The following is a 21,014-nucleotide window of genomic DNA, read 5'->3' on the forward strand; positions in this document are numbered from 1 at the left end:
AAAACACAAAAAGTAGTAATACTACTGCAAGACAATCATAACCATTATAGCAATGTTATCAGAACCGAACCGGACATCAACCCGGTAGAACTTCGGGTCATTGGTTCACTGGTCGGACCAGCGGATCAATCGGTTCAACTGCTGGTTTTTTAATACAATTACAACTAATCACCTGAAATACTAGCAAGTTATTTAAATTATTCGTCCAAGTCCTTACAAGAAAGAATGCCATATTTAACAAAATAAACATTATTTTTAAAAATATTGACAGTGGATGTCAAGTTGATTACTAGAAAATAAAATATAAAAAAATACATCCAAAAGACCACAAAGATGTAGGCCTTGCAAAAATTAATTATTTAACAAAATCTCTCCCAAAGAAACGCCTCTTGAATTGTTAATTTCTCTAGCACATTAGCAGGAACTATCTTCCCTTCAAACAAGATCTTACTCCTTTGCTTCCACAAACTCCAACATGTCGATGAGAAGAATATATATACACTCCATTCATTGTTATTCATACCCTTTCTTAATGCATGTTGCCTTGAATTGATAAAGATTTGCTGCACTGTCTCACCTGCTTGCATGATTTGCACCCCCAGCTTAAAAACCATCCTAGACCACACCTGTAATGCTTTCTGGCATTCGAAAAATAGTTGAAAATATTATTCTACAGAGCCTTGATCGCATGTTTTACATAATAAACACTTTTAGTTTAGAAATTTGCATAAAGATCCCTAAATTGCAATAGGATGTACCAGTACAGTTTCTGAAAATCAAATAAATTCAATATTAATTCAAATAAAAGAAAAAAATGTACCAGCAATTGTTCCTCATGATCAAGTACACATATTAGAACTTCAAAGTAACTTCAAAAACAGTTTGAGTTTCTGATTATCTTAGTACCAGCTAGCTTTGGCAGGGACATAACCAACATGCTCTTTGATTTGAGCATTTCATCAAACATCTTGTATGCATGAGTCTATTCAATAAAATTAACACAAAATATTCATAAAATTACTTACAGTTCTTAATCTTAGTAGCTTCTTTTGTGATTATCTTTCAAACAAAGTGTTGAAAACGAAATTGATCCACAGCCAATTTATCAGAGAGGAGATTGAAATAAAAGGAGATTTAAAAAAAAATGGTTTCCATCTTTACAGAGAAGAGATTTGAAGGAGATTTAAAAAAAATCTATTTCAAAAAGTCAAGAAATCGGAGGATGGAGAGATTTGATTGAGAAAGGAAAGGAGCATATGATATCGGAGGAGGAGATCTAAAAAACCTGTTTTGAAGCGGACGGTTTAAATCAGCGATTTTTAATAAAAACGGACGGTTTAATCTTTTTTGACCGGTTCATTAGCTGAAACGATCTGATTGCAAAATCGAACCGGACATGTGACCGGTTCCGTTTTTTTTCAGTTAAACCACCGGTCCGGTCCGGTTCTGATAACACTGCATTATAGAGAACTAAAAACAGACAGCAACTGTCTAATAACTATGCTAGATTGTGGTCCAAAGCCAGAGCACAAAAGAAGGATATAACTAACCCACTCCAATGGGCTGAGGAAAGTAAATTAAACTACAAATTTTGGCATGAAAGCCAGAGTCATGCTGAGACATTTACTCTTCATAAAGCGCCATCTGATTCCCTAGGTCTTCATCAACTGTGGAGAAGTCAGCCGCATCATCTGGATGCCAGCTTGCTAGTGGAAGAACATCAATGTCAGAGGGTAGCCAAAGTGTTGTAGAAGCAGCCACCTGCTGTGTCACCCAACCTGTCCAATAGTGCACAAGAGAGGTGATTAGAAAAGTTAGTTGTCTGATTGATTTCTGTTTACCTTCTTCAAAGCAAAGTTCTGATGCTTCCAAATAGTCCAGCATATTGCACTGCAAACTAAGAGAAAATCAATTCTATGTTTATTAGATAATTGGTTAGCAAATTTAATTACATCTACAAATCTAGTCCAATGTTTTTTTATTTGATAAGCTGGGAGCAGATGCCAGTGATTGATTAAAACAAAAATAGTTACAGCGTTTCAGTACTAGAAAACGCCACATCTCAAATTTAAAATACAAAACACAGAACTTAACTATTTAAGCACTTAACTACTTAAAACTACTTAACTGACAATGTTGTAGCCACATCGACATCCCATGCATCGCAAACTCAGCAATTACTCTACTAGGCCTCCTCTCTTCTCTGAAAATTACCGAGTTGTGCAACTTCCAGATCTGCCACGCCACACAGGTGAATCGTATTGCCCATTCCTGTTTTGATATGGTGGAGCTTGTTTTTGCTAGCGACCAAGAGGCTTGCCCCACATGGCTTAAAAATTTTGTATCCCATCAGGAGTTGAGTGTGAAACCATACCTCTACTGCTATGAGCATAAGAAGATGATATGCACAATTGATTCTCTAGGACAGTTTAGACACAGAGGGCATTGTAACCCGAAAAACATTCCTCACCTTGCCAATTTATCCCTTGTTAGGAGTTTGCCTTGTAACAAAAAATATGCAAATAATTTGACAGGGGGAGGGAATTTTAAAACCCATATAAAGTAAAATTGGCATTTAATCATCCCTCCTCCTGACAACATTTCATAGGCCGATTTAGCAGAATAAACCCCTGAACTTTCCCAAAGCCAGTAAATAGCATCCTTACTATTTGTAAACCTGATTGCAGTTTGTAAATTTATGGTAGGATCTATCGTAGGCAATGCTTGATACACATCCCGAAGCGAGATTCGTTCATCAGCATGTACCTGCCCCAATTCTATCACACGGGACCTACTTAGCCATGTATCAAACTAATACGAAATTGAAGTCCCATCACCTATCGTCCAGGATGTGTTCCAATCAAACACTTGTTTCATTTTTCGCAGCTGACCCCAAAAGAAAGAACCTGTAATTAACCAAAATTTTGGGTCCTCTGTTGTGGCTCCCTTTCGTCGTAACATCTCGACTGTCATTGACCAAAGACACAGTGGTTCATGATATCCCTTTCACCATCACCATAGCATAAGAGCTATGTTAACAATGTTTAAATTGGAAAGCCCCCCCCCCCCCCCCCCCCCCCCCCCCACCCCTAGACTTTTGGAGTGCAAACCAACGTCCAGTTTGTGAGCAATATTCCACATTACAAATTAGTCGGTTTACCCCATAAGAATTGGCGCCTCACCTTGTCTATCCTCATAATGATCCATTGGGGCAATCAAAAACACATCATGTTGTATATCGGTATAGAAGAGAGAACCGACTTGACCAACTGTAGTCTACCACCTTTCGAAATAAACTTTCATTTCCAACCCCCCAACTTCTTTTCTATGCGCTCCACTAGTGTCATGAACTGTTCTTTAGACGGGTTGAGAATTGTCAGAGGCAACCCAAGGTAAGGGGTTCGGAATTGACCTTTAGCGTAGCCCAAAATTGCACCTATCCAAGCCAAATCTAATTCCTGGACATTTATCGGGATAAACAAGCTCTTATCATAGTTTACCTTGAGATCCGGAATGGAAGCGAAGATTCGAGTTACAAGTTTTAGTGAAATTAGTGAAGAGACATTGGCCACTGCAATGACAGCCGTATCATCCGCATATTGGAACGCTAGCAATGAGTCTTTAACCTTTCTCGTAATGCCGACTTGGATGATACAATTGGTTGCTGAGATCATTCTTTAGAATGGATCGGCTGCTAAATTGAAGAGCATGGGCGATAGTGGATCCCCTTGGCATAACCTGATGGGTCAAAATCAGAGCTAATAATATTTATAACTCTAATTGTCTACTCTACAATCGATTCACAAGCGCATGATCATATCATATAGTATAAATCGGGGTGTCAATCCGCAAAGATGGTGTATTAAGAAATCTAATTGCAAATCAAGTCTAGATTATCGGTTTTTTTAGGTTGGTTTGGTTGTTTAGTTGTAATGTTCAGTTACAACAGTGAAGTGGTAGTTGATTAAGTGTTTAGAAGATGAGGCTTCTAGAGATTCAGGCATTTTATCATTCAAACTCGTTTAATCTAGGTTCTGGATAACTTAGCAGTCGCACACGGTTCTGTGACCATCCGAGAGACGGTCTTTGACCGATTATGTTTTCACTTTGGGTGGATGTGCAATTAGTTGGAATGCTAATTTGCAATCCACCATGACCTTATCAACCACAAAAGCTAAGTACATGAGGATTACTAAAAGCGTTCAGGAGGCAATATGGCTTAAGGGCTTGCTTGAAGAGATTTCACCACATGGTGGTCCAACTACCATCTTTTGTGATAGTCAAAGTGTCATTCATTTGGCGAAGAACCATGTGTATCACGAAAGAAGCAAACACATTGATGTCAAGTATCATTTTGTTCAGTAGGTTATCTCGAAGGACATAGTAGAGATAAAGAATATTGGCACCACCGACAATCCAGCCGATATGCTGACCAAGCCTATTCCGACCATGAAGCGCAACTATTGTTCAAATTTAATTTTTGTTGGTTGTTAGTTTTGTTGTCTATTTGTTTTTCTCTTTTACGTGAGATTTCGATCCAAAGTAGAAATTGTTGTAAATGTCTCTTATCTCACCATTTATTATTTCCTATTTTTATAGGATTATATTTCTAAGTTTTCTTTTATACACATTTTGTACTCAAACTTTTTAGAAAGAGAATACACAGAAAATTACCCCAAACTATTTTCCTCTCTTGTTGGCTGCTGCCCCAAAACGCTAGATCTATAACATTTAATGAATAGGAATTTTTATATAAAAAAGAGTATACTTGTGTGGGTAACAAAAGTAGTTAGTGTAATGAGTAATGACTCCAGTGAGGCAAAGTCCAGCGGACTTATCGGAGTCCGCATCGTCTGAATTAAGAAATTAACCATTTTTTTTATGAGAAGTCTGCATTAACTCAAAAGAGCATCATTTGAGCTAATAGATATTGGTCGTCTGATTGTAAACATAGCTTATTCAGCCTCCATCTAAAATATGGGGGGGTCTTTAATATTAGTGCAGATTTAATTCGCATGAATCTTAAAGCTGATCGGACGGTCTAGATGTATTAACTCAAAAGATTCATTTTTGAGTTAGCGCAGCGGATACAAATTCGACCGCAATTTTTATTCATAAGAAGTAAAATAAATAAAATATTAAAAATAAGAAATGTTAGCTGGGAATTCTAAAAATAAGAAGACAGTGCTACCATTTGGAGTCCCTACGAGACGCCAAATAATCCCGAATCCCCTGCCAAAAAAAAAATAAGTGGGACTCCAAACGAGAACAAAATCCAAAAAAAAATTCTAAAAGTGGGACTCCAAATAAGACAAATAACCAAATAGATAAACAATAAAATTCTAAAGTGGGACTCTAAATGCTACCAACAATCCGAATTTTTTGAGAAGCAGCCGTGTAAAGAATAAAAATGAGCAGCGAGTAAAGAAATAGAGATAGCGATGCGAGTTTAAAAAAGAAAATTCGGATCGTTGATAAGATTTGGAGTCCCACTTTAAAAAAAATTTATATTTTTTTATTGTTTGTCTTATTTGGAGTTCCACTTTTGGAAACTTTTTTTAGCATTTTGTTCTCATTTGGAGTCCCATTTATATTTTTTTTCTTTGTTTTTGTTTTGGCAGGGGATTCAGGATTATTTGGCGTCCCAAATGGTAGCACCGCCTTCTTATTTTTAGAATTCCCAGTCAACTTTTCTTATTTTTAATATTTTATTTATTTTATATCTTATGAATAAAAATTGCGACGAATTCGACTTATGTATCTTTGATTCGAATTCAGATCAGCTGAAATTCCAAAAAGAATTTCAGGGTCCCTGCAATTCCAAACTCTCTCTGTCTCTCCTCTTTCTCTCTCATTAACTCTTTGATGAGAGAGAACGAAGAGAGAGGAGAGAGATAGGAAGAGTTCGAAATTGCAGGACCTGAAATTCTCTTTAGAATTTCAGCACATCCGGATCCCTTTGATTCACATTGAGCCAACTCAGACAAGAGATGTGCTGGACTGCCAATTACATACCCGAATTACTGAACATGTACAGTGGACTTATCAATTCTGTACACTGTAGTTGAGACAGAGAGCCGGCAGACATGCTTTGCCTGCCAATTAAAATTGACTGCAACATAGTACATAAATAGGGATTTGGATGTCAAAAAAGGTTGAATTTTATCAGCTACTTAGCTGTCATCTTTGAATTAACCATGCCCCCGTTCCACTTTACAATGTTTAGGTATATTTCATTAACTGAAAATAATAGTTTTACAATTACAGTAAAATAAAATAACTCATCCCTTCTTTCTGACAATTTCCCCGCTTAATACCAGTATCCATCTAAGATTAAAATTGAAGTCTACTTAGTGAAATTAATTAAGCTAGCCTACTTGCAGTATCTAGAGAAGAAATTAAAACCGTCATTGGACTGTGGACAGCAACACAATTCTTAATCTGTATGAAGGGGTTGGGTTGAGATTGCAACACAACTTTTTCTATTGACAAGTTTCATGAAGATCATTTTCTAAACTTGTTGTTTGCCATTTTTATGGGTTTCTATTTATTATGTTCTCGAGTCAAATTTGAAATAGTATGCCCTCGTAATAAGCTAGCCGACTTTTATTCTTTTAAAATGCAATTAAATTCTACATTTCGGTTATGTCACCCTATTGATTAAAAATTTTAAAAGCAGAATTTCGGGTTTATTAAAAATTCTAAGCTCACCAAGTCCTTTGGTGAGTTTAACTCCAATAACTACATAATTGACATCAAACGACGAATCCAAATTGTTGAAACTATTATACTTTACAAGTAATGTGTTTACATGTCAAATATATAAATTTTGTAATTAATTTAATGTAAATCAAGGTTCAAAATTAATTTTTATATATATATTTTTTTAAACTCTTTATCAGTTTTGCGTGTGGCCTTATTTTCTTTCCTTGACCTGTGATCTTGTCCTCCCTCCCAATTTTGTTTAGTGGGGATACTAATTAAGCAGATAGCTAAATTTCATTACAGCATGCTTTATTAGTAGATTCAACATATTTGATGATATCTGAAATAGGAAATTATTCTTATCCTATAGGTTGCAATTAAATATCATTATTGCATGATGAATATTTAATAGACGATGGAGATGTATAAATGTGATTAGTACTTGTAATAGGAAGTTAGTTAGGATTAGCATTGTTGTTATGACTAGCAAAGTCAGTTAGAACATTCTGTTAGAAGATTAACATTCTGGTAAGGATAGCTTAGTGCTCTATAAATACAAGCATGTACTAAATATTGATATTCATTCAAACTCACAGAACATACAAAAGATATTTGATGGTAAACTCACAGAACATACAAAAGATATTACAATAATATTATAAGCACGATGAATATTGCGCATCACACGTTCATATATAGAATAAGTGAATATTAATAAACCATAACAACGTTCAAATACAAAATAAGAAATAAGGTATAATGCTCTGAAACTGAATTATAACTGCCAAGTAAACTAATCTTCAAACACAGAAGGTACGTATTACCAGAATTTATGATGCAGTTGGCTATTGACATCTAGATATTATTCACCACCTCTTGCATTGATGGACAGAGTGATGGGTTATTATTCAAACACTCATAAGAAATCTTAATCAATTTGAGCATTTCATTTATAACTTGTCCAGTTGGTGGTTTAATGCGTTGGTCAAGGATATCTTCGAGTATGATTTCGTCTTCATCAGAAGCCGATAGATTGATCATATCACCAGGGTGCTTTCCCATAAGAAGTTCCAACATGATTACTCCAAAGCTATACACGTCACATTTTTCAGTCATCCTCATTGTATATGCTAGTTCTGGATAAAGAAACAAAATTAAGATTGCTATTATTTGCACTTCAATTTTTTATACATGTAAGTGATGGAAATTAAAATACCATAATAGGGTGTTTAAGTATACAGAACCTGGTGCTATGTAACCGCAGGTTCCAGCAAGCATGCTCCAATTAGAAGACTCCGGTTTGAGAAATTTTGCAGTACCAAAATCCGAGATACTTGCTGTAAACTCGGAATCGAGCAAGATGTTTTTGGAAGTTATATCCCGATGTACTATTGGTGGATAGCAACCATGATGCAAGTGTGAGAGAGCACAAGCAACATCTCTCAGTATAACCTTTCTCTTTGCCCAATCCAGTTCTATTGCTTCCTCACTATTGAGAATGTTATGTAAATCCCTCTTCTCATAATACTTGTATACAATAAATTTATTTTGTGGTGAGGAACAATAACCAAATAATTTAGCAATGTTGCGGTGTCGAATCTGGATTATAGTGCTAATTTCTCTATGGAATGCTTCAAAATCTATTGAGGTTTCATCACCTGCTACGTGGATTTTCTTTACAGCTACTATGAGGTTATCTGAGGCTAAAACCGCTTTGTAAACTCTTGCATGGCCTCCACTTCCAATGCAATATTTCTCATCGAAATTCTCTGTGGCCTTTATAATCTCCTCATATGCATCTCTTCCATCAAAATTCCACACTGAAAAGATTTCTCCTCTACTAGGATTGCCAATGTGTTCTGGTTTTGCTTTTCTCTTTTTTGAGTAAAGTATGTAAAGTATCAAGAGTAAGAAAGATGTTAGTAATGCAGCACAAAAAGTTAGAGTTGAAATCAACCTAACCATTCGTTTTCTGGTTGAGCCATTCTTATCATTAACAAATCCATCACATGAGGGCAAACCTTGAATAGTTCCACAAAGATTTGTGTTGTGTATAAACCATTGTTTTGGGGCTTCACGAAAAATCTTTATATCAGGCACTGGACCCTCCAATTGATTGTATGACAAATCCATGGTTTTCAAACTTAACATGTTGCCCAATGAAGACGGAATCTGACCGGTTAGATTGTTGTGAGAAATATTAAGATTTTGTAACATGATTAATTTCGCTAGCGATATTGGTATTTCCCCGCTTAAAAAATTTGAGCTTAAATCAAGGTCCACTAAGTGTTCTAATTTTCCAAATTGAGAAGGAATTTTTCCAGTCAACTTATTGTTGCTGAATTTTAATAATTTAAGATCAACACAATTGCCCAGTTCTTCTGGCACACTTGTCAGTCGGTTTGATGATATATCAACATATGTTAAAGCAGATAATAATCCCAACTCTTTTGGTACATTTCCTATGAAATTGTTGTGACTTAATTCTAGTTCAAACAATCTTTCTAATCTACCGAGCTCTGCTGGTATTATCCCCGATAGAGAATTTGATGAGAGATAAAGTTTGTTAATTTTACTCATGTTTCCTAGAGCTGTAGGAATTTCTCCGCTCAGAGAGTTTGTTGAAAGGGTTAAACCTATCAAATGTGTAAGCTTACCAATTTCAGGAGGGATTGGTCCAGAGAGCTTATTACCAAGAAGCATCAGATAGACAAGATTTGTTAAGTTATCCAAATTAGTAGGTACTTCTCCATCCAGAAAGTTTATTGATAGGCTTAAACTTGTCAAATAAGTAAGCTTAGTAATTTCAGGAGGGATCTGTCCATAGAGATAATTATCCCAAAGGTGCAGAATGACAAGATTAGTTAAGTTTTCCAAATTAGTTGGTATTTGTCCACTTAGAGAGTTTCCTGATAAATGTAAATTTGTCAAACTTGTAAGTTTAGCTATTTCAGGAGGGATTGTTCCGGAGAGATTATTTCGAAAAAGATACAGAGAGACAAGATTGGTTAAGTTTCCTAAATTAGTAGGTATTTCTCCACTCAGAGAGTTCATGGATACGCTCAAAACTATCAAATGACTAAGCTTACCAATTTCAGGATGGATTGATCCGGAGAGCTTATTATCAGAAATAACCAGATGTGCAAGATTGGTTAAGTTTCCCAAATGAGCAGGTATTTCTCCACTCAGAGAGTTATGTGATAAGTCTAAATCTGACAAATGTGTAAGTTTACCAATTTCAGGAGGGATTGATCCGGAGAGCTTATTACCCCAAAGAAACAAGCCTTTTATGTTTGTCAAGTTTCCAATGCTAGACGGAATTAAACCGCTAAGAACATTGAAACTGAGATCAAGATCTGTGAGTTTTGAGAGGAGACCTATTGATGGAGGAATTACTCCACTGAGTTTGTTAGTACTGAGATTAAAAATTGTAATGGATGGAAGAGCAGATAAATTAAGGGCATCTAATCTTCCAACTAGACTCTTATTATAAAGATAAATTTGAGTAATGACATGCCTTCCTTTGTTTGTGTCACGGCAAGTGATTCTGGTCCAATTGCATGGGTGGACATGCAGATTCCAAGATGAAAGCGGTTCTTGAGTCTGGAGAGTGGATTTCCAATGGAGGAGAGCTTGTGCTTGAGATGTGAGAGAAGATTGAACTAGAGGGAGTAGAAAGAGGGCAAGGAACATGAGAATGATCCTCATTGCTAAAATGCTAAAAGCTCAACTTACAGATTGTGGTTACTTATCAAGGCATCAGAGCTGGCTCTCTTTATAAACTCAGTGGTGAGGCAATTCCGTGGTTCAAACAGATCGAGCCAACAAACGATATTAAATGATTAGGGATTTGATATCGAAAGAGGATACTTGTGTTTCCCAACTCCTAGTACATTCAACCATCAATAACGTACATAATAGTAACTACGTACTGGCGATAATAAGTGCAGTAGTTGTGTAATAAACGCAGCCCACCAGCGGAGAAAGTGAAATATTAACAAACACCTATAAATAAATATTTAGACAAAACAAGTGTTCCTATGATTCATCACGTCAACCATGCACATGACCTTTAAAAAAAAACCAATGCTGCAAATCTGTTTAAGAGTTTTGGGTCAAATTAGTTTTAGGTCACTTGAGTTTTGTGATAGGCAGCTAATTCTGTACAAGGCTAGTAAATTTTGGGAACGGGTTATTTTGGGAGAGCAAAATGGGGTGCTGTATCAGGCAGGATATATGGTTTCAGGTTTGGGTTATTCTGGTTAGGGAGTAGTCAAGCTTCCTGTCAGCTCATGTTTTCTTTATTCTGGAAAGAGAGTAGACAGATTTTGGATCAATAAAATTTAGTAAAAATCCCGTTGTGTTGGTCAGATCGATGTCGCCAGATGTAAAAGTCTTACCTTAAGTAAGAGGAGGCAGGAGAAGGAGAAGAAGAAGAAGAGGAGAAGAAAAATAGATGATATTTTAGTCATTAATTATTTAAAGTGATAAAATTACAAATTAATGAAATTTGGAATAACATTTATACAATTTCAAATTTCGGAATAGTATTTTTACAATTTGAAGGTTTTGGAGCGGCAAATAAATAATTTTTTTTTTAAATTCAGAAATAATTACTTTTGAATTAGACATTTTTTTCAAAATAGAAGTGAAATTAATTGCATAAAGAATTATTATTTTTAATTCAGGAATAAATACTTTAAAATCACAATGTTATTTGCGAATTATTTGTGACTGGTATTTCAGTTATAATTAAAAAGTAATTATTTTAACTTTTTTTCGTAATTTTGTATCGACCGAGTAAAATTAAGAAAATGGGACGCAATGAACAGTAGCGTCTGGAAATATATATATATATAACATTAAGTACTGTGCCGCTATGAATGTAGAAGTTGTTTCATAACATCCTAGGAATTCTCAAAGATTTTTCAATAATGATATCATTTTTTTTTAAATGCTACACATAAAAAATCAGCACACCTTATAATTTTATTCTTAGCAGCCTTTCATTTTGTCACAACGTATCATGCTAAATAAATGAGGACAAGTATCCTTTGCAGGACTGCACGGGTGGAGCCCACTACTTTACAGTTCAGATTAACTCAAAAACGGTGCCTATTCAGAAATCACATAGAGAGCAGTATTATTTGTGCTTTAAGATTCATGCAAAGTTAAAATAACGGTTCGGATCCAATTACTCCATAAAATATTACCTCTGAATACAGATACGATTCCAATAAATAACCAATGCATGGTGATTCAAAATTGGAAATTCCAAAAAAAAATGCTTAATTGAAAAATAGTGCCCGGATTTCCAAAGTTTCTATTTTATGAATAGGGACATGGATATAAAATAAATAGTACACTGGTATTACCTAACTGTCGTCTATGAATTAACCATGCTCCATGCATGTACTTACATATATCAACAAAATGAAGTGTTTATTCGTGATTTTTCTTTGTTATGTTAATTATACCATGTCATATTACATAAATTGATATGATTAATTGATTATATCACATAACGTCATATAATAATTTCTTATTTTTAATTATTTGTATTATTATTTTCTATAAACTAAGTTAAAATTTTAAAAATAATTAAATATAATCGGTGACGCCACGTGTACCACCACGACTATTTACATAACATAACTGTGGTCTATCATTTTAATTACTTCGTAATTTTTCATACACTGGCGAGCGCGCGAGCGGCCGATCAAATCGAATTCGTATCCTCTACATTAACTCAAAATAGATTCTTTTGAGTTAATGAATCTGGATTGTCCGATCTATTTTAAAATCCATGCTGACTATATCCACACTAATATTACAGGGATTCTGAATTATAAGCTGTGACCGGATTGACTCCGTTTAAAATCAGACGACCGAGATGGGTTAACTCAAAAATGCTCTTTTGAGTTAATGCAAACGATGCGGACTCCATCAAATCAGCCTGCCTGAGGGGATCCGTATTCTCCTAGGTATCTGATTCAAAAAAATTGAAACGGACGGCCCAGATTAAATATCAGCCAGTGCCTGTTCGGATGATGAAGGGGCAGTATAATTTGTGCTTTGAGATTCGTGCCAAGTCAAAATTTCTAATCTTGGACCGTCCGATTTAATCTTGAATTCCTGCCCCTGAGGCGCTTCTTCGGTTCTTCCGCATCCCTTGTGAGTTGTGAGTTGTGACCCCTTGGCGCTGGCATCCCGAATTCAAATCCCCGAAAGTAACTCAAATTATGAGTTTAGATACGGACTGTCCGATCTGATCTAACACAAGTATTAAAGGGCCCCGTGTAATTTATCTCAGACCGGATTGATCCAGATTCTAATCGGACGGTTCAGATATAAACTCAAAATTTGAGTTACTTTAGGGAATCCGGACCTGGCATCCCTACCTGACACCTGTCATCTTACTGTGCCCCGTGGCGCACATTCACTGTACTCATTAAAACTTTCCCGTTACAAAACCCTTCTCCCCTTCTCCTGGTCGGTGTTTTTAGAATTATCAATAGCTGGTTTCAATGCTGATTCTGATCGTATGCTGTTGATGGTGGTAAGTTTTATCATTAATTGAATTTAAATTAGGGATTTTTCTAGATAGAGAATTAATCGTTTATTCTCTTTGAATTGTTAGACGAGAAGAGAGCAGAAAGAAATAAAGTGATAATTGTTCTCCATGAAAGAATTCGACGAGAAGAGAGCCAAAAAGGTGAGCTATATTCCTCTTATCTTCTTTATTTATTTTTCCTAAGTAGCTCTATCAGCCTAGAAATAGTTAATGACAATGATCTAAAACTTTTCATCATGATTCACCTCAGAGCGAGTTATTTGATTCTTTTGAGACCCCTCTCCTTCTCAGGAATTTTATCACGGTTCGGTTCATCTTTTTCTCATGGTTCCGATTTTCTCAGATATTTGATTCCAAAATTTTTATTAATATCCAAAAAACATATAACATTTTAAAACCTAACCAGTTTTTCAACTTTTTTCGAAATCTACCTAAACCGCAAAAATTATTTGCAGTTTCAGCCCTACTTCCGCAATATTTTTTTGCTGTTCAAAGGGAATAAACCGCAAAAATGATGCAGAGGATATGAAGTCACCTTGCTGGCCCCTGTGACGGGGTATAATAAATTTTTCTATTTACTGATTTGCTAATTTGACCCGGTTAGAAAGCTTTTGACGTACCGGAGATGGTATTTTTCTCATTGTCCATCAGATGAGTAGATATTATTCTTCATTGATTCTGACAATTTTTATTTTTTTTTACTTGCACCATTTCTATTGAACAGATTAAACAACATTATGTTTTGGGTTTTGGGACAAACCGCAAAAAAGATTTGCAGTTCGGCATTACCACAATTTTTTTTGCGGTTTTGGATCCCTTTGAACCGCAAAAAATTATTGCGGTAACTAGGGCTAAAACAGGTAAAATCTTTTGCGGTTTGGGTAGTTTTCGAAAAAAGTTGAAAACCTAGATAGTTTTTTAAATTTATGGATATTAATAAAAATTTCGGTATTTGATTTCTCCCCTGTCTAAATGTTGGATTGTGTCAAATGTATCCTTCTAATTTTTGAAAATATTTCCAAAGTCAAATGGTTATTTTAGCAAGATCCTCCAGTCTGTTGCATAGAAAATTTCCATATTTGCAGTCTAAATAAGTAAAGCCCAAGTAGATATTCTTTTATTTTATTACTCCTTACTCTAAATTTTAATAGGAACTTTACTTTTGAATCTAAAGTTTTGTTGTCTCCAGCACCCCAACTCAAACCAAAGTTCCAAACTTTCCTTACAAGTTCTTATTGGTAACAAAAAGGATAATGAACTAAACTAAAAAGAGCGCAAAGCCATCTAAACTATTTTTATTCACCTGTCAATATATTTCAAAAGGTTATGTTGCTTGTATCGTCCCGCAAATACTAATTGCGAATTGTCTGGCAATACTTTCGGAATTGTTCCGCAAGTACTAATTGCGAATTGTCCCACAATTACTTTTATTGAACTGTACATATTGTATAAATAGTCTGGAAGACGATCGACTTCCCTACAGTAACTAAGTAATAATCAAACACCGGTGAATGTAGTTGCTTCTATAAGAGAAGTACAAAACAAACAGAGATCATCGCTCTTTTTATTGTTCGTTGATTAACTATTGAAAAAGCCAAGAATATTTATCAAGGTACAAGAGATTTTCAGACCCAGTGGTGATGGTTGAGCATAAAATTTAAGGTCCATTTTTCCCTTTGTTATTTTCCTGAAAATAACTAAGCAAGCTATAAATTAATGGCTAGCCAAATTTTTAAGAAAGTAGCTATTAAGATGGGGGGTATGGTTGCAATTTTTGTACTAATTATAAAATGCAAATTAATTATTTTGGTATTCCAATATACTATAAGTTGCTTCACTGAACTTGGAAGCTAAAAATACCAATTCTATAACCTAAACCAAATGCTTTTGCTATTTTTTAAACTTATTATTTTGCTATTTTTTAATAATTGCTAAGGCATTTACCAATATTGCTTTTTACAGGTCTAGAAGATAATACACCATGAACATTTTGCAGCCCCAAACGGGAAGTGTTGATCTCGATTTAGAACGAGATTATATCAGCAACTTGCCCAAAAATATAAAAGAGGAAGTTCTTATGAAACTTCCAATTAAAGAGGCGATCAGGACAAGCCTTCTATCGACCAAATGGAAATATGTGTGGAGGTCAATTCCAAATTTGGTGTTCAACGAAGACTGTGCACAGTCAGAGCTAATTAAACTTGTTGACCTAGTGTTATTTGTGCATAGTGGTCCAATTCTACAATTTAAACTCATCAGTAGGCATGCGTGCAATGAGGCAATTGCTCGATGGATGCTTATCTTGTCCCAAAATGGAATCAAGAATCTTTATATAAACTTGGATTCTGCTGAAGAATGCATGATTCCGTCAAGCTTCTTCTCTTGTCTTGCATTAGAACACGTGCTTATATCTTGCAGTTGCAGCACCATACATGCTCCTGAATTTTTCCTAGGCTTTAAGTTTCTTCGCACCCTAAGGCTGTTCGAGTTTGATTTAACCGGGATTACTATAGAACGGCTCATTTCAAGTTGTCCTTTACTTGAGAGCTTGGAGCTATCTGGTTTTGTTGAGTATGGCCGCTTCGTCATTCATGCACCGAACCTCATATGGCTGAGTATCACAGGGGAGTTTGGTGATCTCTGTTTGGAAACCCCTAAGTTGAGTTTTGTAGACATTAATCTCGAGGGTCATCTCGGATGTTATATGAATTTCACTTTGCCAAACAACGATTGTAAGAGTAATATTTTGCGAGTTCTTGGTAGCCTTTCTGCGATTGAAGAACTTGAACTATGCAGTGATTGTTTAGGGGTAAGAGATCCATACTCTGGGAAAAGTTCCCATCAATTACCTTAATAGGTGATTAATTCACACCTTTTAAGTTATCTATACCTTTTGTTTGGTCTACATGTTAATGATAATCTATTCTTTGACTTGTTAGTATTTAGCCAAGGGGCCTATACCAGAAGCGCTCCCGGTACCCTTCTACCGATTGACAGATCTTTTTATCGACCTTTCTTGTCAATCCAAGAAAGAGGTTGCAGCTGCTCTTTGTTTGTTCAAAAGTGCTCCCAACTTAAAGGCGCTTTCTTTATTGGTGCGTCCAACAAACTTATCACTAGCTTGTTTGCTACAATAAATTTATCTTTCTATTCAAATTCAATCTCATTTTTCATTGTGTTTTTATCTTTTCTTTTTTCAGCTTTACAAAGAGGAGGATGACCCTCCATCATCACTTGCTCAATCTTTTTGGGAAGGGAAAGGAATAGACTCTGACTTGTTTAATTGTCTTGAACTTGTGCACATAACTTGTTTTTTTGAATGTCCCGATGAGTCGATTCTAAATGTTGCGAAGTTCGTTCTAAGCACTGCACCTGTGTTAGAGAAGCTGGTTATTCAAGCAAGCAACATTGATTATTTAAATGATGGCAAGGCATTCATGAAGAAGCTATCAAGCTTTCCAAGGTTATCCAAGATGGCCAAAAGAGACTTTGTTTAGTGATTTCCTATGATATAAAAAAATCTACTTTATTTTGTATTACTTTTATTAGCGCTCCAGTTGTACTGGCATATGTTCTGTTGGAGAAAGTTATGGTTTTTCTTGTTCATTTCATTGCCTGCCAAAGCAAATTCCTACTAATTAAACAAATATTAAGGAGCTTTATCTTTCTATCTTGATATATGATTAAAACTCAGTTTTAATCAAGACAATGTGATCTAAAATATACCACTGGTATCTAAAAGTGAGCTCCATTTTTTTTTCTCTCTACAGGTTAAGACTATTTGAAAACAATTTGAGTCTACGAATAGTTTCATGTATTATTTTTTAGTTAGATATATACATTATTGTGTTTAATTTGAAAATTAATAATACATGGATGAAATACTTTTTTTTTCTAAGAAAAGCTAGCGTACCAGTAGAATTCTTTTAATGTGGCGGGTTTTAGATACATTCTTTTTACTGAGAAGAATGAACATAGACGAACAAATTAATTTTTATTTTATTCCTGTCATTTACAATTTCAGATCGTAAGTATTTATTTTCTTTTTCCATCTTATCACTTAGAAAACTCGGCCTAATATAATTAATTATTAGATACAAAGCATCCCGGTGATTCAACCTACTTTTTTTTTTTTTAACTATGTATTAATATTTTAAGGCAAATGCTTAATTGACATGTTGTATTTTAGTTGTATTATCGTAACGAATTATTGTGGTACATAAATTACAATGAATAATTACCGTCTTGTTAGTTTTGAACATTTTACAAAAATAATGTTATAATTTAAAAAAAAAATTAATGCTATGATTAAAAATATCGGAGGTTTATTGCTCCAAATCAAGTCCCATTGATACTATTGCCCATCATCTGTCACTCAGTCCAGGGCTAGCTAGGTTCATTCCGATTTTTTTAGAAACCATAAATAAAAAAATAGATTTTACAAAACCAACTTAATTGCTTTTTTTTTTTACAAAATCATAAGAACCGAGATGTCAGTTCGGTCCCAGCTATTTTCATAGATTTCAAGAAAAAAAATATGTTGCAAAATTATGAAAATACCTCGGACCGAATTGTCATTTCGGTCCAAAAAAAAAATTGGGATCAAAATGACATTTCACTTCTTATGATTTTTGTAAAAAGAAAGTTATCATGTTGGTTTTATAAAAAAATTCATCTTCATTCCGATTTTTTTATTAATAAAAAATAAAATAAAATATCACGAAGGGGATTATTTTGCTGGAAAATTGACATATAGGAAAAAAAATGAGATTGATTATCCCATCCCTCAGACTACAAAAATTTCCGTCCAGATTAATGTCCCGCTAATCTCGCTAAGCAGAAAAAAAAAATCCATTATCCTGTCAAGCACTGTAGCAAATTTTTTTATTTTTGGGTTTAATTTCATAGAAGAGAATGAAAAAAAATTGCTACAGTGCTAAACAGAATGGTCGATCTCGTCTATGTATTCTTTTTCTTTTAGTTAAATTGCTAATTAGGGAGACGGAATAAATCGTTCCGTTTTTTCTAGATTTTAATTTTCCAGCAAAATAATCCCGGCGATACTTTTTATCTTTACTTTTGATTAATAAAAAATCGGATCTTCATTCTCTCATCATAGTCCTCGTCAAATCCACACCGCCCTCTTGTCTATACCTAGGGGTGTTCATCGGTTCGGTTCGGTTGAAACCGAACCGAACTTGGCAAACCAAAGTTATAATTCGGTTTTAAAAATAGAACCGAACCGAATTAGCATTGCAACCGAACCGAACCAAAATTTTATTTCGGTTTGTTCGGTTCAAACCGAAATATATTAATTTTTTTATTTAAAACAATTGATTTATAATAAACCGGAGTATATTAAGAAATAAACCGGAGTATTAAGAAATAAACTAAGATATTTAGAAATAAACCAAGTATTTAAAGCAATTGATTAAGAAATAAATCGGAGTATTAAAAAATAAACTGGGGTGATTCCGATCAAATTCATATTATATGAAAGTTCGGTCGGTTCGGTTATTTCGGTTTTGAAAATTTTCAAACAGAACTGAACCGAAGTTATAATTCGGTTTTGAAAAGCCAACCGAACCGATCCAATAAACCGAAATAACCGAACCGTTTAAACCGAACTAATTCGGTTCGGTCCAAAACCGATTAAACCGAACCGTTTGAACACCCCTATCTATACCCCGCCATCCAAGCCGTCCATCTCTTCGCTTTTGTATATTGACTGTCGGATTCAATTCATCATTGCTAGATTTCTGTTTTCTTCTCACCTCTCTTTCTTTTCCATACTCCGTTTCATCTTAAATTCCTCCGACACATCCATTCACCCTCTATATAAATTTCAACAAAAATTAGTGGCTAAATTAAGGTAAAAGAGATGGGAGATCTAATGTAGCAATGGTAGTTTAGTGTGGATTAGTACTTATGCTAGGGGTGCAAATAGGTTGGATATTATCCGACTATATCCGAATGTGTATTCGTGCAGATACAGATACGGATATAATTTTAAATTTTAATTATCCTTACCTGAATAGTATATATAGTTTAATATATATTATGAAAAAAATTATGCTATTCACTATTATAAAAAAGTAGATATTTGTATCTGTATTCGTCTAATATCCAATTTGTATCAGTAATCGAAAAATAAAAGCTGATACAGATATGATTTTACCATTATCCAATCCATTTGCACCCTAACTTATACAGTGTATACAATTTGTATTTTTTGCACACTGTATGCTTTTCTTCAGCCCATCTCGCAATTCAAATATGAACCCGTAATAAAACTCCTTGCTATTGTAAAATTCTTGAAACCCGGATTTAATTATAATTATTAACTAAAGAGCTAGTTGGCATAATATTTCATCATCAATAACACAGTCCTATACCAAAATACCAATATAAAATTGCCTTCCTTAAACCAAGAAAGCCCTTGAAGCACCTGAATACTTTGTTACCTATCAAGTTCACGTCCGAAGTCTTTGGCAGCAATTTGATCGAGAAAAACATAAATAGGAAACAAGAAAAATAAAAAGTTCTTCATAAAATTGAAACTAATCTTGCTCTTCCTTTGAACTGGATTCCTGGCAGAAGGTCGATGGAGAATTCAATTAGTTACGAGACCATGCCACGTGCACGTCTGATGTGGCTGGAGGCAACATGGGGCCTGCAGGTATAGGGTGCGGAGGTGGTGGGGCCACACTGACAACATCTCGCAACCAATGTGGAAGCTTGTTCAACTTTGACAAATTAACACCATTATTGCCACTTGGATCCTTGTTGCTACTAGCACTGGGAATGGAACTCGCCAATTCCTGGGGCCCACCATCACATGATGTGGAGCCACCTGACACAAATGTTTTGTGCAAATATGGTCGTGTTGGTTCCACCTCAAGACCAGAAACCCCAGTTCTGTTTAAAGTACATGCTATCATCTCATCAGACAAACCTGGTTTACTAGCAGGTTTTGACAGCTTAGAACTGGACTCATCAAAAAATTTCAGCTGTTCCTCTTGCCATTTTGCAGTAAAGTCCTCGGGGGTTCTAAACTTTGAAAAAGTAAGTTTGGGATCCCGAAGCATGGTATCCCAGTTCCCATGCCCATGCCGTCACACTCCAATCCAGAGACAGTCCAGCTCCTCCTCTGACCAAGCATCTGGCTTTACTCTTTCTCTCAGCATCTTGTTTGTATTAGACTCAACTTGACCAGTTGTGGAGGGATCTGCAAGCGGGAGAGGTACCTGAAAACATACAAAAAGAAATTACATATCAATATCGATAATTCGATACTATACATAACTGTCTGTCAGAATAGGTATAGTGAATTATACTTCCTATATAAAATGCCCCTGCCACATTTGCACTTATTTATTGTACCACTTTTATCATCACCAGTTGCACACCGGCCCAATAAATTGACTAAGGTGTGAATAAACAGCCTGCACAACAAACTAATCACAGCAATTCTATGGAGCATTAATTGTACTAGATACATGCAAACAATAAATTGACTTAAATGTTGCAATCTATCGATCCAGAGTATAAAATTTTCTTATTTTGTGCATATAATCTACAGAAAGTTTTCCAAACTGAGCCTCATTAGTGCCTTCCACTTTGCATTACACACTGTCATGTGTATTGGCAACCTAACAAAAAAGTAATAAAATGATTTTGATAGCTACAAAAATACTTGGATGGATCATTTAGTAAAGCTGGCATAATACACCTA

At 35.0% G+C, this 21,014-nt stretch overlaps 2 protein-coding genes across 2 annotated transcripts; one reads left to right on the forward strand and one right to left on the reverse strand.

Annotated features, from left to right (window-relative positions):
• Positions 1–7,441: 7,441 nt before the first annotated feature.
• Positions 7,442–10,476, reverse strand: LOC144573425 (uncharacterized). Its single transcript, XM_078323214.1, has 2 exons — positions 7,950–10,476; positions 7,442–7,841 (listed from the first exon to the last, which is right to left on the reverse strand). The coding sequence occupies exons 1-2, from the start codon at positions 10,411–10,413 to the stop codon at positions 7,561–7,563; spliced, it is 2,745 nt and encodes a 914-aa protein (XP_078179340.1). The 5' UTR covers positions 10,414–10,476; the 3' UTR covers positions 7,442–7,560.
• A 2,868-nt stretch (positions 10,477–13,344) lies between these two features.
• Positions 13,345–16,793, forward strand: LOC144573436 (F-box/FBD/LRR-repeat protein At1g13570-like). Its single transcript, XM_078323222.1, has 4 exons — positions 13,345–13,420; positions 15,242–16,088; positions 16,219–16,374; positions 16,480–16,793. Exons 2-4 carry the CDS (start codon positions 15,261–15,263, stop codon positions 16,774–16,776), a joined length of 1,281 nt encoding a protein of 426 aa, XP_078179348.1. The 5' UTR covers positions 13,345–13,420; positions 15,242–15,260; the 3' UTR covers positions 16,777–16,793.
• Positions 16,794–21,014: the final 4,221 nt, after the last annotated feature.

This window comes from Carex rostrata, chromosome 21, assembly GCF_964058835.1.
Source record: "Carex rostrata chromosome 21, lpCarRost1.2, whole genome shotgun sequence".
NCBI classification, from domain to species: Eukaryota; Viridiplantae; Streptophyta; class Magnoliopsida; order Poales; family Cyperaceae; genus Carex; species Carex rostrata.

What these genes read in the sequence shown, in the direction of transcription:
- LOC144573425 (XM_078323214.1), bottom strand. Translation starts at nt 10,413, where the DNA reads ATGAGGATCATTCTCATGTTCCTTGCCCTCTTTCTACTCCCTCTAGTT. An exon ending in CTGCGGTTACATAGCACCAG is followed by an intron (nt 7,842 to 7,949) that starts GTTCTGTATACT and finishes TTCTTTATCCAG; the next exon opens with AACTAGCATATACAATGAGG.
- LOC144573436 (XM_078323222.1), top strand. Translation starts at nt 15,261, where the DNA reads ATGAACATTTTGCAGCCCCAAACGGGAAGTGTTGATCTCGATTTAGAA. An exon ending in TATGCAGTGATTGTTTAGGG is followed by an intron (nt 16,089 to 16,218) that starts GTAAGAGATCCA and finishes TTGACTTGTTAG; the next exon opens with TATTTAGCCAAGGGGCCTAT. An exon ending in TAAAGGCGCTTTCTTTATTG is followed by an intron (nt 16,375 to 16,479) that starts GTGCGTCCAACA and finishes TTCTTTTTTCAG; the next exon opens with CTTTACAAAGAGGAGGATGA.